This window comes from Coregonus clupeaformis, chromosome 5 (assembly GCF_020615455.1).
Source record: "Coregonus clupeaformis isolate EN_2021a chromosome 5, ASM2061545v1, whole genome shotgun sequence".
NCBI lineage: Eukaryota > Metazoa > Chordata > Actinopteri > Salmoniformes > Salmonidae > Coregonus > Coregonus clupeaformis.
Window position 1 is genome coordinate 18,447,915 of NC_059196.1, and position 16,872 is coordinate 18,464,786.

At 48.4% G+C, this 16,872-nt stretch overlaps 1 protein-coding gene across 9 annotated transcripts in view; it reads right to left on the reverse strand.

Annotated features, from left to right (window-relative positions):
• Positions 1-16,872, reverse strand: part of LOC121564090 (alpha-actinin-4) — a 41,322-nt gene that overhangs the window by 4,808 nt on the left and 19,642 nt on the right. For 5 of the 9 annotated variants that reach the window (XM_041875641.2, XM_041875619.2, XM_041875628.2 and 2 more), the window contains exons 2-17: positions 10,130-10,244; positions 9,405-9,524; positions 8,529-8,615; positions 7,531-7,618; positions 7,141-7,219; positions 6,961-7,042; positions 6,467-6,552; positions 3,967-4,059; positions 3,471-3,701; positions 2,956-3,103; positions 2,402-2,552; positions 2,093-2,201; positions 1,689-1,829; positions 1,083-1,265; positions 679-813; positions 207-386 (exon numbers count right to left, since the gene is read on the reverse strand). In XM_041875641.2, the coding sequence (XP_041731575.1) occupies positions 207-386; positions 679-813; positions 1,083-1,265; positions 1,689-1,829; positions 2,093-2,201; positions 2,402-2,552; positions 2,956-3,103; positions 3,471-3,701; positions 3,967-4,059; positions 6,467-6,552; positions 6,961-7,042; positions 7,141-7,219; positions 7,531-7,618; positions 8,529-8,615; positions 9,405-9,524; positions 10,130-10,244 (2,028 nt within the window). Of the gene's footprint in view, positions 1-206; positions 387-678; positions 814-1,082; positions 1,266-1,688; positions 1,830-2,092; positions 2,202-2,401; positions 2,553-2,955; positions 3,104-3,470; positions 3,702-3,966; positions 4,060-5,093; positions 5,180-6,466; positions 6,553-6,960; positions 7,043-7,140; positions 7,220-7,530; positions 7,619-8,528; positions 8,616-9,404; positions 9,525-10,129; positions 10,245-16,872 lie in introns of all 9 variants that reach the window. The other 4 variants (XM_041875645.2, XM_041875623.2, XM_041875614.2 and 1 more) reach the window with 1 other exon arrangement.

Genomic DNA, 16,872 nt, shown 5'->3' on the forward strand with positions numbered 1-16,872 from the left:
TGACCTATTCCACATAGAAAAATAACAAGAGAAAGAGAACCAACAGATAGTTGAGAGCAGGGTGGCGTCCCAAATGGCCCCCTACTCCCTACATAGTGCACTACATTTGACCAGGCCTGGTCAAAGGTAGTGCACTATAAAGGGAATAGGGGGCCATTTGGGACGCCCAGGGGTGCACTGAAAAGTCTGTTTTTTTGTGTAGCTACCTCCATAGTGTAGGCGGTGTATTTGTTGTCGAAGATGAGGGCCTCCTGGATGAGCTGATGGTCTCCCTCGAGCTGGTCGATGTTGGGCTTGTACTCTATGATGCTCTGCTCATACTCTCTCAGGTTCACCAGCTGGTCCTCCAGAGTGCCGTTCATCTCAATGGATATCCGCCCAATCTCCTACACACACAAACAAACAATCACATATATATTCAAGGATCAGATCCCTAAAAAGGCCAGGGCCGGCGTGTATTCACTAGGCACCAAACGGAAGAAAACAAGCTGAAACAGGTAGGGTCAACCTGGATGCTCAATTTTGTTTCCCGTTACAAATCATTTTCTGCCGAATGCCATAATGAACACGACCCAGGTGGCACAGAGCCAATAGAACTAATGACACTAAGAGGGTTGGATCAATCTTATGTAGTATGGGTCGGCACAGTAAGGGTATGTCTCGGTTTCTTTACTGTACCTCCATTTTGGTCTGTATCCAGGGCCCGACGATGTTGGCCTGGGTGGCAAACTTGCGGCGCAGGTGGTCGTTGGACTGCTGCTTGGCCAGCTCCTCCTGCAGGGCCCGGTCACGCTGGGGCACCAGCTGTTCCACCTACAAACACACCACATGAGGGCGCCACAGTCAGCACAGAACACACTCATTCCCATAGTAGCAGCAATGCCACAAGGCTGAGGCTCCCTCAGGAGCCTTTTAGGTAGGTTAGGTAAGGTTATTAACTACCACGTGGAAATAGAACGAATTATATATATATTTGGATTCAATTCAAACCGGCAAAAGCAGTAATTGCACACATCGCAAAGCATATATGAACATACAGCCACAGGTTCACATTGAAAACATGCATGCACACACACACACACCTTGTCCCACTTGTTGTCGATACTCTTGGGGGTGATGGTGGTGTAGGGGTTGCCCCCGCTCAGCTTGATGCCATTGTACTGGGCAATCTTCTGCACCTCCGCCTGAATGGCCTGGATGGCCTCTCGCTCCTTGTTGGCCTCTGGGAGGGTAGACTTGAACTGCTCATGGGCTGTGATTAGGCCCTGTAAGAGAGAGGAGGAGGAGGAGGGAGAAGGATGGGAAATGAGGTGAAGGACAAAGTGAAAGGACAGATGAAAAGAAAGATCAGCATAGTATTACAGTACGTACCCATATCAGTCACATGAACTCATGGATACCATGCGTGCAGTATGAAGGAAGTTACCAGTAGTTTTACGAGCCATTGCTAAGTAGCATTAGCGCAATGACTGGAAGTCTACAGGTACCGTAGCATTGCTACTGTACCTGTAGATTTCCAGTCATCCCCATTCATTCTAAACGTTTGTTACCCAGTATGAGACTAGATTACAACTTTATTGACACCTACTGTTAACAGCAAAGGTCATGATGATACATTGTGATAGTGGAGACCCTATGGAGACACAAGGCAGTAAATGGTTGGTGATGGGTGTCCCCATGACTTTTACCTGGATCTCTTCGATGTTGTGAACGATGAACATGTCCTGCAGGTCCTCCATGGCCCCCTCCATCCAGTTGTTGAAGGGCGCCGCTCTCTTGGCGTACTCCAGGTACAGCTCGTCAATGGACTCCAGCTGCTTCTCTGTCCTCTGTGAGGGGAGAGAGGGAGGGAGGGAGGGGGAGAGACTGGGGTCAGGTGCCTGCTGGGAACACTAGCATCTATGTGACAGGGTTTCAACATAAGACACAGTGGGGTAAGAGAACCCTGGTAGACCGTCTGTGTGTGTATGTGTGCGTCTACCCATTTTCGCAGTGTAAACGTGTCCTTGTCATGACCTTAGAAGCATGTAGTGTATGACTAGATGGGAGTGTGTGAAAGGTGGCTGGCTGGGGGGGGGGTAGGTGGGCGCACCTCCAGAGACTCCCTGCGGCTCTGGGTGAGAGAGCCCAGGGCATCCCACTGCTCACAGATCTTCTGACAGCGGGCGTTCACACTCGGGGAGTCGTAGTAGTCCAGCTCACTGAGGCACGGGGAACACACACACGTAATTATTATCTTTCTACATGAGTCCTACTCAACCTGACCACAACCTCCATCCTTGCATTCTTCTGGATTATTTCTCCATTCATCTCTTCCTCCTGACTCTTCCCAGTCTCCCATCCACCCTCAGTCCCCTCCCACGATCTCCCATCCCTCCCTCCTTTTCTCCCGCTCTCTTACTTGAGTTCCTGTGCGATGGCAGCGATCTGCTCCACACGGTCCTGGTGGGCAGCCAGGTCAGACTCAAATGCCTCGTGTTTCCTCAGCAGAGCCTTTACCTCCGACAGGCTAGCAGTCTCATAGTCCTTCTGGGTCAGCATGGCCTCCTTACCTGGGGAGGGAGGGATGTTGGGGAGAAAAGGGTTAAAGACAGTAAGCCTCAAGATATCCAAACCCAAATCAACTCACTCAAACCCTTACTTCTACATTATAAATATGGTAAAAGCTCCACCTAGTACTTTGAGATCTACAGGGAGCGGGGGAATCAACAAGTGTCTAGGTAGAGTACGGTTGCAAAATTCCGGTAAACTTTCCCCAAATTCTAAAGTTTTCCAGAAATCCCAGTTGGAAGATTCCCAGAAGGAGGGAACAAGCAGGAAATCCAGAATCCTCCAGCCAGGATTTCTAGAAAACCTGGGAATTTTGGGAAAGTCACTGGAACTTTGCAACCCTAAGGTAGAGTGAGGGTAAAGGAGCAGTGTAGCCTGTACAGTAACTGGTGAATGTCTCCATACCATCGGTCCAGGACTCGTGGATGGTGGCTTTCTGACGGAACTTCTCGGCCAGGTGGTCAAGTCTCTCCAGGCGACGAATCTCGTTGAGCATCCACTCCTCGTAGCCCTTCTCCGCCCCCTCCAGGTTGTGCCATGACCCGTTGATATCCTGCAGCCAAGGAGAGGACACTGTGATCCACCATATAGTAGAAAGAACACTGTACTGTATCACAGCATTACTCTCTCTAGTGCAATTTCTATATAGATGTATTTGGTGATACGTATGCTGTTGTTATAAGTCATGTTGTCATGTCTTTTATACTGTCACAAACCAATTTCCCATTGTGGGACAATAAAGTGAACTACTATTATAAAGACCTAAAGAATAATGATACTGAAATAATACAGCAGAGTTTTAGGATGGACATGTGAATTGTCCAATAGATATGGATGGTATCATTGGTACAACTGCTCTACATGTCTAAACATCTAAAACTGAGTGAGTGTCCATGCGTCCGTCCGCCAGTCCCACTCACCGACACCATGCGTCCCTCGGAGGGCATGAAGGCGGGCCTGTTGCTCAGCCTCAGCTTGGTCTGCAGGGTGTTGAAGTTGATCTCCAGCTGACACTTCTCCTGCACCTTGGGGGGCTTGTGGACGCGGCGGTAGTCTCGGAAGTCCTCCAGCTTCTGCTGCATCTCGGCCATGGTCTTCTCTGGAGCCCGGTTCTCCAGCCACGGGATGGTCCGGCGGATCCATTCCAACAGCTAGGGCAGAGGAGGAGAGGAAAGGGGGATATAATGACACAAACAATGAGAGAGAAGTGTGAGAGAAAGGAAGACAGATGTTTATGCGAGATTAATACAACTGTAAAGGTAGAAGGGAAGTTTAGTGGAGAAATTGCCTATGTGGAGGTGATGAGGGGAAATATAAACTATGGATGTTACTAGAGGAGCTAGGGAAACAGACAGAGTAGATGTGTGGTGAGGAGGGAGGTACAGACAGACAGACAGACAGTGGGGTACTACTCACATCACTAGCCAGCTTCTCGTAGTCCTCCATCAGGTGCTCATTCTCCTGGTTGACAGCCAGCACCTTGCAGATCCTATTGGCTGCAGTCTCAGCCTATCACAGATGAGAATCGTCAGCAGTGCCAATAAACAGGTTGCTTGATATGGATTAGGTCGTCAACTCCAAGGAGCATGTGCACAAATGTGTGTGGCTTTTACCAGAGTGGGGTCAAATGTACAATTCAGACCAGCTGCCTACCAGTCGAAGAAAAAGACAACTGCAGTGCAAGCTCAAACTGAAGGTACTATGTACCGTGTGATGGCCTTACTTAACTAGAGTTAGTTTAAAGTCTAACTAGACAGAGTGTAATTTCTAGTTTTTAGCTATGAATAACTTAGTAAACTGAGTGAACACACAAAAACCACACATTAGCCGTGACTTGCACTCACACGCACAGGTTATTTAAACACCGTGCACACACAAATCCATTGGATGGCTGTACAGTAGTAAGGGTATAGGCTAATGCAGCATGCTACAGCTGACAATGGTTAGTTCCATGTACTCGGTGTGCCATCTTCACACTCTGTGCCTCAAAAAGCTACATGCTTCTCCTGTACAATAGGAGCATTCAGTCACTGGTTCTGTACCGCTTTTGTCCACATCAGCTGGTGTGTTTAGGGACTTAAACTTAAACCCCTGAAATAAAGAACCAGTAAGAAACTGTATTATGCCTTGACCTAGGAACTTCTAACAACACACTATGGAATAATCTCCATATAAAAACACATTATACACATTGAAACAGTTGTAATGTTAATAGTTGGACATTTGAACCGTCGTTAACAGTGCTTCCCGCAAATTAGTTGAAGTTTATTTCATCCCACTTTAGACTATACATTTCATAACTTGTTTGTTAGTGTACCGCCTTAACTGTAGCTATGGGAAACACTGCTAATGATCAGTCTATGGGGGCAGGGTTGAAACAGGGCAGTTATTGAGTAAGGAGGAGCGTGTGTGTTGTTGTTTCATAGAGGTGTACTGTGAGCCCAAAGCGTCAGTGAGCATCCTTGGCCAGTGTGACATTGCCAGTGACCCTGGCTGGTGTCACAGAGGTCAGGGGTTAAAGGTCGCGTAGTGGCGGTGCTCACCTTCTGGGCGCCAGAGAAGGCGTGATAGAAGCAGGAGACATAGGTCATGATGGCCTTCTCGTCGGGCCTCAGCGTGCCCACGATGTCTACACAACCATGGCCAGGCAGTGAACGGAGGGAGGTAGAGAGAGAGAGAGAGAGAAGTGGTGAAGCCAAGCTACCCAAAGCCAGAGGGTCCCGCCACACAGCGAGGTGGGGGGTGAGATGAGAGGGGGGGTAAGGGAGGGGAATAGACCCCGGACTCCACTGCTGCTGCCCCCCCCCACTCTGGGGCCTCCAATGGGTCACTGTGGGGTTACCATGGTAACCAGGAAAGAGAGAGAAAGCGTGACAGAGAGAGAGAGACAGAGAGAGAGTACCTCGGGAGAGAGGAGGGGTCTGCCGGGGCCACGATGTGGCGGTTGGGACACACCTCTTCACTCAATACACACACATCATGTTTAATCTTCTCTATGCAGATTATAATATTTCAATTGTCAAGCTGGTAATAGCAGAAAAGGTCCTCCTAGTCCTAAAACTAAAGAGAAAGGGTACACTAGTCTATCCAATGTCCATACTGTTTTTGTATTAATGATTGTTTTCCAAAATGAACAATGATTGCCCAAAGAACTGTATGTAACCCAGCATGGGCCCACTAGCAGCTTACTGTGGTGTTCTGTAGTGTAGGCAACAGTGGGACTGTGGCAAACAACAGTTCTGCACGCGCACATGCACCTCTCCTGAGACTGGAGCTCATAAACAACTTCTTAATGAATAAAAAACTAATTACAGCCCCGTCAGCAGGCTTCCTGTTCTCAGTCCACAGGGAGAGGAGGAGAGTGAAACGAGAGGAGTGAAAGGAGGAGAAGAGAACAGTAAGGAGGAGAGGAAAGAGAGAGGAGGGAAAAGAGGAGAGGAATAAGAGGGGGGAGGAACAGATGATGAATACAGCAGACAGAGAGCTAGAGGGGTTGTGGTGGAGGGTGAAATCACAAACAGATAAAACATATTTAAAGAGTTCTCAAGAGTCCCTCTGACTAGCCTACTCTCTGCTCAGACACAAACTGACCCAGGGCTGATTGTGATCTGTGTCTGATTTAATATGATCCATTTAACTACCAAGGGCCCCTGAAGCCTGATCCACTCCAAATGAATCACTATACACAGACAGGCCACTACACAGGAGCAAGAGGGCCCTGTTATTACCAGCAAGACTGTAAGATTCAGAGACTTAGTGTGTGTAGCGCGCGAGTGAGTAAGTAGTGTCCCGAACCAGTTTCCGATGAGGCCGACACCAATGCTGCAGGAGAAAGCCATGCTGGAGAGGAGAGGAGCAGAGGGTGGGGGTAGATGTGGAGGGGCAGGGGGGGTAAGGTGGGATGGGGTAGGGGTACCTTCTGGGCTCCAGAGAAGGCATGGTAGAAACTGGACACATAGGTCATTATGGCTTTCTCATCCGGACGGGCAGTGTTCACAATGTCTGTAGGGAAACCACAGTTACACACATACAGGCGGACAGAGACAGGGATAGTTATACACGTAGAGGGAGACACACACACACAAACACTTCACAACAGGTATACACACTGGAGGATAGAATTGCGAACACACAGACAAGGGAAATAGAGGATGGACAATCCAACAGCAAAAACAGTGAGAGTGAGATGAAGGGAGGGAGAGGGAGGAGGGGGGCTGGGGGGACAGTGGCTAAGGGTGTGTAAGGGTGACCACAGCAGCCGTGATGTCACACAACACATCCACCTGCACGCTGGAGTCATGTAGTCTTGGGATGGAAGAGTAGTCAGATGAATGAAAACATTACAGTATGAATATGCAGAAACACGCTACAATCTCACACACACAGGAGTAACCTGTGCCCCATGCATACCTTCTGCGTCCATCATCTTGGGGATGTCCAGGTACTTCTCGGCCACCTCAAAGGCATTGTTCAGGTTGGTCAAGGGGTCATCCTGAGCAACCAATCAGAGGGTGAGAAAACAAGCCACGGACGTGGCATGCACTCAAAGTGAGATGTGTGAGCTGACGGAGTGCGTGTGGATCCACTCACCTTCCTTAGCTTGTCGTAGTCAATGAGCTCTGGCCTGTGTCTGTGGATCAGAGCGTTGAAGGCAAGGCCATCCTTCCAGCTGTCAATATGAGAGAGAGAGAGATCAGAAAGAGACAGTTCTACGAAGCACATCCATAGGTTATGCACATACTTCTAACGTCTATCCTACGTTTCACCAGCAGAGGGCAGCCTTTCTAGAAAAGCTGGTGGAGTTTACCGGAGTGTGTGGGTGACGCAATGTTTGAACAGGCTTCACTACTGTGGAATTTTATAGAGGTCAAACAAAGAATGTCTTTGGAGAAATACTGTAGCCTGTTCCGGTCTCAGGTTCTGTAGTCAGGCACGACGTCCAGCAGCTGTCGAGGCTGTGTGTGTGTACATGTAGGCTACCTGATGTGGAAGTTCTGCACGTTGACATTTTTGTAGGGCGCGGTCTTCCTCTGGCACCACAGGAGCAGGCCCTCCTTGGCAGAAGTCTCTGGAACGGGGAGAAGAAGGAGAGTTAGATAACAGTCTATGGCAGGGATATTCAAATCCTACCCTGGAGGTCCGGAGTATGGAGTACTGCTGGTTCTGTTCTACCTGATAATTAAAATTGCACCCACCTGGTGTCCCAGGTTTAAATCAGTCCCTGATTAGAGGGAAATGAATGAAACAAATCTGTGGAACTGGCTTCAAAGTCCAGATTTGGCACCCTATTCCCTATATAGTGCACTACTTTTGACCAGAGCCCTATTGGAATAGGGTGACATTTCAGAGTCAGACGCAGCCTAGACCTAATTTCCACCATGTTTGAGACTGCAGTATAGATAGCCAACGGGTTTACTGCAGTACAGTGGAGCTGGGGAAGCTAGGGCTAATGATCTCTCCTGCCATTGTTTGTCTTAGTGCCAGTGAGAGCAGAGCAGGCATGTAGGCCAGACTTATATTCACTTGGCTAGGCTCACTCAACCTCCTCTGGTCTCAGCAGAACAGTTCAGAGCAGGGGAGGGGGTGTGTTTTTAGTGTGTGTGTGCATTGCATCTGAGAGACCCAGTTGCTTCCACTCCACTTCCCTGTGGAATCCCCTCAGCACATCTGTGATTTGAGTAGGAGTGTGTGTATGTGTGAGTGGAGGAAGAGGGAAATGCCTGCTCTGTTACTAGCATAAGAACACGGAGCAGCAATGGATCTAATGAATATGAGGGGTGATTTAAGGACAGTGACATCCCCCAGGTTCAAAGAATATGCTTTAAAATCAGTTATACCGTTTTCAGATGAGTTTCTGATTTAAAATAGAACAAGGAAGAACATAAAGCAAAGTTTTGTTTTCTAAAGCAACCTTAGGGGCACATTAAATCATAGCTGCCTATTGACTAGGTCTAATGGGGGGAGAGAGAGAGACTGACCCTCCACAGAGATGTCCTGGATGGCGAAGCGGAGGATGATTGTCCAGATCATTCCCAGGGTCATCTTGGCGTTGCCATCCACAATTTCTAAGGAGGAGAGAGAGAGAGGTTATCACTCACAAATATAATAAACATCAACTCAGTTATGCATTAGCCTGGTCCCAGATCTGTTTGTGCCATCACGTCAACTCCTTGTCATAATAGCGCAAACAGATCTGGGACTAGTTCTGCATATATTTGTAGACTTAAAATATGTAATTTATAGTGCAAATACAAATAGATAGACTGGGTAAGGCATGTATAATGCATTTAAGCAATGTCCCGAGTTGTTGCGGTGGCTTTGAACAGATAAGAGACAATGGTTTTGTCTGTCCCCCTGTGATCCTCCAACGCTTCATCATTGAGTCAGTCTGTTAGTTTCTATCACCCTCTCTCTGTGCCTGCCTCGGTCTCTCCATCTCTGTCCTCCTCTCTCTCAGTCCCTCTCCCTGGGGTCAGGGTGTTTCCAGCAGGTGACCCTTGACGGTATTGGGAGGTGGGCTGCTGATCAGGGTGGTGGAGGCTAGGGGGCTAAGCTGGAGCGCTGACAACTGGGCTGTGTGGATCATGCAGTAGGAATGAGGGGATGGAGACTGGCGGGCCGTTTGTCATGACAGCTGGAGCAGAAAGGTCATTGTCGCCGTCAGTCGGACTACACGTCCTTTCTCCTCCTGATTTACTGGCCTCTTGCCCCTCCCCTCCCCTCCCAGCCAAATGCCATCGCTCCCAAATGGGAGATGTACTTTGTAGGATGCTGTGAGCTTTGGAGTTGTTTGTCAATACTGTCCGTCTGTCCGTCTATCCGTCTGTGTGTCTGTGTGTGGTAGGTAAACTGACCCTCTGCACCGATGGACACCAGCTTGACACCCTTGCCGGCGATGTAGTCCAGTGCTTTGTTGACGTTGTTGATCTTGTGGACCCTCATCTTGCCTCTCTCGGGCTTAGGTAACCGTTCCCCTGTGGATGAACACACACACACACACACACACACACACACACACACACAGGCACATGGACACAAACAGCCAAAAACACAGGCAAACAAAATGCAGTGAGCCCAGATAGTCCCGTGACAAAAACAGCCCTTTCCACTGTGTCAGCAGAACAGACAGGCACAGCTCCTTTTAAAGACACAGTACCAACCTTCACAACACAAGGCTGCCAGTCAAAACAGACAGCATCCTCTACAGGGTCAAAACCATGGCCTACAACCAGACTACTTAGTTGAAAGGCATCAAAAGAACAGGAAACACTAACGCTTTAAAGAGTCCTTCTCTGGCACCGCACTCGGGTGTACCCAAATGATACTCTATTCCCTACATAGTGCACTACTTTTGACCAAAGCCCTGGTCAAAGGAATTGCATTTTATAGGGGATATGGTGCCATTTGGGACCCAGCCTCAGTTTAGCGCACAATTCAATCACTTCACCATCACAGTAAGTTGCAGCTCAGCAACCTGCCACAGCAGATTGGTGCTGAGTGCAGTAAAGTAGATTGGCGCTTAGCTGTGGTAGTAGCTCTCTGTATGTGTCATGATGATCAAGTCAATGGGCTGGCTCACCTGAGATGACCTCCAGCAGGAGCATGAGTTTGAGGCCATCCCTGAAGTCCTCCTCGATGTTCTCGATCTGCGTGCCTGCTTTCCTCAGGTGGGAGTTGCACCAGGCCGTGAATGTCTGGAGAGAGACGGGAAGTGAGGTCAGAGGGGGCGGAAGTGAGGTCACAGAGTGGTGTTGGAGGGCCAGTAGGGGGCACTCTTTCCTCTGGCCAAATAATAAATATCCCAATGTCTCAGGGCAGTGATTGGGGACATCTTTCGGATGGGACATTAAAACGGGTGTCCTGACTCTCTGTGGTCACTAAAGATCCCACGGCACTTATCGTAAGTGTTAACCCCGGTGTCCATACCATCTTGGCCACCTAATCATCCCCAGCTTGCAATTGGCCCATTCATCCCCCCTCCTCTCCCCTGTAACTATTCCCCAGGTCGTTGCTGTAAATGAGAATGTGTTCTCAGTCAACTTACCTGGTAAAATAAGGGTAAAATAAATATAAATGTAACAGACAGGAACAAACAGAAACAGGAAGAAGGGGGCTGCAGTTCCTCAGAGGGCACAGACAGTAGGCTACACGTGGCAGGAAGTGCACCGTGATTGGTTGACGTAATTCTGAATAGAAGTGCTTATGTAGTATCAGGACCCCCCGTCCGTACAATCATATTCATTATGATTAAAAAGGCAAAACTGATCCCATTTCAGCACTCCTACTCCGAGACTCTTTGTGAATACAGGCCCTGATCTCTTTAATTCAACTAACAGTAAGTATTTACCCGAGTGATTCAGGGGATAGTGAGTGAGTTGTAAGGTTGACATACTGAAGGTTATCCTATCCTGGTCACATCTGTTTGTACCATCATGTTAACTCCGTCACTCATTGTCATGCCAAACATGTTTCTGTGTTCAGTGACACATTCTTTAAAGAGCTCGCATGACAAGGAGTTGACATGATAGCACAAACAGATCTGGGACCAGGTTAACTGTAAACATTATAAAAAACTAGACCAGCACCCAAGATAAAAAGAACGTGTTTTATCCCCCATACATTAAGTCACGAGGCACTTTCTTTCTAGTGACAGTCATTGGAAAACATGTGTTTTGAATCTACTTATTTTGAAAACTTGTGGCACACACTATTCATTAGTGGAGGGTTAAAAACGTTCTTCCCAAACTCCTCATCTTTTTTTAAAAGGAAGAAAATAATCCCACAGAAAAGGAAACTAGGCAATGTCTGAAATGTGAGCTAAATAGTGTTCCTTTCTGACTGGGCTATTCTTTATCATCAGAAATGGCATCATAAGAGCAGCACTTGTGATTCTTAGCTCTGTGTGTAGTAGACTGGAATATAGCTTCTCTAATACACACCAACAACAAAACACACCGATTCCTGAATGGGTCAAACAGTAGAGATAGCGGACACTTTAACCCTTGCACGCCTCTCTTCTTGTCCAGTCAACGAGACCCAACATGGCTCCATTCAACCTCTCTGAGCTACCGTTTGAACACACCTCTTTGCCCTCTGCCACTCTCCCCCCTTTTAACTTCTGTTCACCGCCTCCCTGTATCACCCCCTTCTCCCCAAAAGCCTAGTTTCCCAACCCCAAGTTGGGATCAGTCGATCTCCCCTCCCTCCCCCTAGGATAGGCATGTCCCGGCAGGGTGTTATGATGTGTGTTGCGGTATGACAACATTATGACAGGGTGCTGGGCCTGGCCCTGCCGCGCTCCCCATTCAACTGGGCTGCCACACAAAGGGCCCATTGAGCGGCATGTATATAATGAGTCCCTTCCGCCCCCCCTCCCTGCCCTCCAGCCCCTGCCTGAGCGAGATGGGACCCACAGGGACAGGGGAGGGGCGGGAGGGCTGACACACAAACAAACATCCCCTGCAAACAATGCTCCCACACGGTGTAGCTAGCTATCAGCCTCTGTAACAGAGCAGGGCTGTGGCACAGCACAGTACCATTAACATGCACAGATAATTACCAACACAACATAAACTAACTTGAACATAGACAGAGTAAACCAGGTCACATTCTAATTATTCTAGCTAGACACCAATAGCCTATACGATACAAAACCACCAGTTGAAAATATCTATTGTATTCTACTTCCATGTTGTATTAACAGTGACACCACTAGGCTACTACTAACCCTATGAGGAAGTGCTAAGGCTCTGGCGCCATATCCCTAACAGTCATGATGTCACAGGGACATAGGTGTGCATCTCAGGAAGGGATTGGGCATGGCAGACCTGTGAGCATTAACAATGGCATTTTACACCTCAGCGTTGCTCAAGCGTTAAATCAACTTCCATAGTGAGCAAATAGTTTGCCCTTCTATGGCCAGGTATGTGTTGGTTGAGAGTGTGCGAGGTGTGCAGTACTAACAACTAGGTGACACTATTCTTGTCATGTTGAAGGACAGAGCAGGATCATTTCCACTCAGGTCAGATCCACAGGCCAAGTGGATTACAGGGATCTCTGCTCTCTGTCTTCAAACGATGACCTGGCCTAAAATTGGACACATTCACACAGGGCAACAGCCAGGAGGAAACATTGTCTCAATATCTGGAGATAAAAGCCATGTGTTTTTCATTCTAAAGCTACTTCCAGGGGTGGTATGGTATTCCTACCAGCTTGTATGTCCATGTTTGACTAACGAGGATCAGAATAACTCAGAGTTCCGCTGTGTTCTGCTCAATTTGACCACAGCAAAGTTCACCTTTGGCCTTTGGGTCAGGGCTGAGCCTCACAGGTGTTAACTTAAGGGTCATGTAGATCGCTGGATAGCCCAGGTTTTAGACAACAAGGAGACAAACAACTCAGGTCTCTGCCTGCCAGCCAACCGACCCACGACCAGCACTCCCCGAGCAGGAATGTAAGGGAGACGCAAGAACTGACAACCTACACACCCATTTCCTCCTCCTCCTGACAGACTTTCCCTGACGACGCACGCAGCTCCCTAATCAAACATCTGCTTTTGTGACACGCTAAACGGGTAAGGGTGTGGCTGGCTGGCTGCACCTAGAAAGAATGAGGTAGGCTCGCACACAATGTTATTGCACAACTGCCGTGCATTCCCCATGACCATGGTGTGGTGAAGAATCCCCACCCCCCACTGCTGTAATGAATGACAGCCTACCCAAATCACTCACTGATGTGCTCACTCTCTCACCATATTGTGCTTGTCCTGTAACTACACACATGTACACACAAAGTCCCACACAGTCAGTAACACGCCGTCTCCCAGTCAGAAAACAAGGCAGGCACCAACATGCAGCAGCAGGGCCAGCTTAGCTCTGGGAGCGTAGCTGGTAATCAGTGGCATGTCTGCTAGCGGCTACGCCCGACCGTGTGTGCGTGCCCTAAAACCATTAAGGTCTAAGGGACAACAGCTGACAGGCCCTGTCGGGGGGTACTGGGAGTGTGTGTTCTCAACTGTCACAGGTGAGGAAACCAATTAACAGAGAGGAAGCTCCCATGCTACTGATTATAAAGTTGTGAAGTTATTATCATCATTATGACTGCTCCTTTATGAGGTGTGGAGGGGACTGTGTGTTATTATGGAGCACCTGTGAGGATTTAGTCAGAGGCGACAGCAGAGGTGTGTGTCGTCCACCTCTGCGTGAGTACAGGGAGGGGGTGGAAGGTAGCAGGCAGGTCTGGGAGTCAACGCCTTGGCCGACACAAGGCCACCTATTCTTAGGCTACGGCTCAATTAGCTAGGTCTGCCTGCTGGCCAAGGCACTAGAGGTCTGTGAGGGGGTCATTGTCTCACGCAGTAGTCGAATAATAGCCACTCTGTTCAAACACACTGGAACAGGTAGCTCATTGCGCCTGCCCACAAGCACCACATGCCAGACTATTTCACTAGTTGACTACTCGGAGTAATAGCATTTTCCTGACAAGAGCACACTTGGAGCAGGAGGAAGCTTGGTTATCCGACACCACTTCCTTCAAGTTCATACATGTATGGAAGAATGACCAGGGCCCGTATTCATAAAGCAACGTAGGAGTGCTGATCTAAGATTAGGTCCCCCCTATCTATATAATCTTATTCATCTAAAGAGCTAAACTGATCCTGGATCAGCACTCCTAATCTGAGGCACTATCAATATGGGCCCAGGTTTCATTTGAGACACATTCATTGTAGAATGAACCTACCTAGTACTCAACAGAGCTTAACATGACACACTCACTGGGGAAGCTGACTGGCTATGCAATCTGGGAAGGCTGTACAGTGCTGACTCTCACCTACCCCGTGGCAGCTTTAGTGGAGCGGCACACAAACAGTCCCTGCTGCTCTATAACACTACCTCTCACCTTTAAGGCTCTCCTACAGCACACACACGATACATAGCGAGGGAACCATGCAGAGCATCAGCACACCCAGAGGGCACAGAGGACTGGTAAGGGGTGGTGGGGGTTTTTGAGGCGAGGTTGCACTAAAATGCAAAAGCACTGGCAGGGTTCGTTTTCCTCAGTGTTCAGCCTCTGCAACAGAGAGAGGCAGAGAGAGATGGAGACAGAGCCACACTCCAGCTGAATTCATAAACAGCTGTTTCTACAATATCAGCACTCTCTCAAGGTCAGCTCTACCATAGACAGCAACGCACCACTCCACCTTGGTCTTCCATTCTTCCATGTTGCCCACCTTTTATCATTGACTCAATACAGCAACACAAAAGGCAACCTTGTGGGAATTGGATTCTTTGATGGCCAGAATGTTTTTATTACTGTAGGCCCTACGGACCATGATTCTACTTACATAACGCCAGTCTCCAGTCCAAACTCACGCATGGCAATAATCTAGCTAGCTACCATAAGTACTGAGCACTCATCCTCAACCATTTTCCCAGACACTTTCTGTTGTTAGAGACAGTTAATGGTTGAGTAGTATATCCCTGGGCTGATCCAGACCTTATATTAAAGAAGTCCTGGGCTGTTCCCTTCGACTGGCTCCCTCCCTGGAACGGCCCATCTATTACAGAAGCCTTTAAAGAGTGTGCCGAGGTCGCTCTGCTCTCATTACCCCATCAGGTCTGGACAGGTGATCATTAACACACACACACACACACACACAACCTCCCTCTCTGTGTGTGCTGACAAGCAATCACTAAAAGAGGAACTCATCCGAGTACAGATTCTCATCCAGTGAGGAAGTGTTGTTTCAGTTTGTTAGTAGAAGTGACCATCAGGGCAAACTGCTGTAAACAGAAGCTGATAAACATAGTCTGATAAATGACAGTTTATCCTGACATCTCTAGTGGGCTCTCTTATGGTCGCCCAGAAAAACAGATGAGGAAAATCAGGAATGCGATTTGGTTGAGGTGTGACGCATGAAGATACAATGTAACATGAGCGTCAAAGCCCTCCAACATGACAGTGACCCACACATGATCTACACATGTTATGTGATGGCTGTAGGCTACACCTCTAGTGGGGAAGAGTCTCAGATTTTGTCCCAATAAATCTCTCCTTCCTCCTGAGGTGCGCACTAGTTCACTACACCCCACAAACATAAAAGCGTTGGATTGGTGGAGGCATGGGTTGGTGGGAGTTGCCTTAATTTCTTTCAAATCTGTGAAGGGAAGTGAACAAGTGCACACTTTGGAAGGAAGGAGAGATAATTGGGAGTGGGACACAGTGTGTTGCATAGCAATGGTGGGCAGGAGAGTTGTCCCCAGGTCAGGTTGACTCAACTAGAGGAAGCTCTGCCTAAAGAGAAGTAGCGACCTAGAAGTGTTAGTGCTGAAGTCCCATGTTGTTACTGGCCTTTCTTTTGAAGTCTCCTGCCACAGGGGGCTAGAACGGATAGAGAGAGAGAGAGTAAATACCGGGGGCATATTTTGTACTTTGCACGCACCGTAAAAACTTCCAGCAGAGGGAAGCAATGTTTATTTGTTGATTTATTTATGTGGCTTCCCTTCTTTGAGAGAGGCCGGGTTGGGTTTCACCGAGCAAGGGGGCTCTACTGCGCTGTTAACACTTTCAGTAACCTGCCTAGGGCCATATCCTGTTACAAGCCAAGACCTGGGGAATGAGCCAGGCTGGGAGGAGAGGTACAGCTACAGCGGTACAGCAGGATTGGGCCACACAGCCTACAGACCAGCATGTCAACTCTCAGGACAGTTAGGACACACCGTTGTGCAAATGTGGACTGTTGTGTGTCAATAATAGGGCTCTCATCACAGTCTGTTGCTTAATGTCAACAACTACCAATTAGCTTTTACGTTGTGTCAATAGTCAAGTCTTAAACACCTGCAGCTCCTATGTTCAATACACAAACCAAATTAGACAACTATCTGACCACAGACACACACACACACACACACACACACACACACACACACTTGACGTACATGCTGTAATTCTAGTTAGCAGCCTAGGATTTAGTAGGGCCGAGCAGGCAGTCCTAGGAGAATCTCTCAGATACCTTAAAAGGATGACAGTAAAAGAGACACCAGGTAGCGGTCACAGAGAGGTGAACAGGCCTAGTTGCATCCATTCAGCAGCAGCAGTAGCCTGGGGCATGGGCTGGTTAAAGTATGTAGGCCACAGGCAGCTCAGCTGACACAGGCAATATGGCCGCCCACCCTAGCCTCCCCCTCCCCGCTCAGTGAGAGGATAAAATAGTGTTTAATGAGAGGCTGGGGCTGTGGCAGTGACCTGAGAGGGAATCTCCCAGATGTGCACCGTTCCTTTGATCTGTGCTCCAATATAGACCCCCCCCCCCCCAATCAGGGA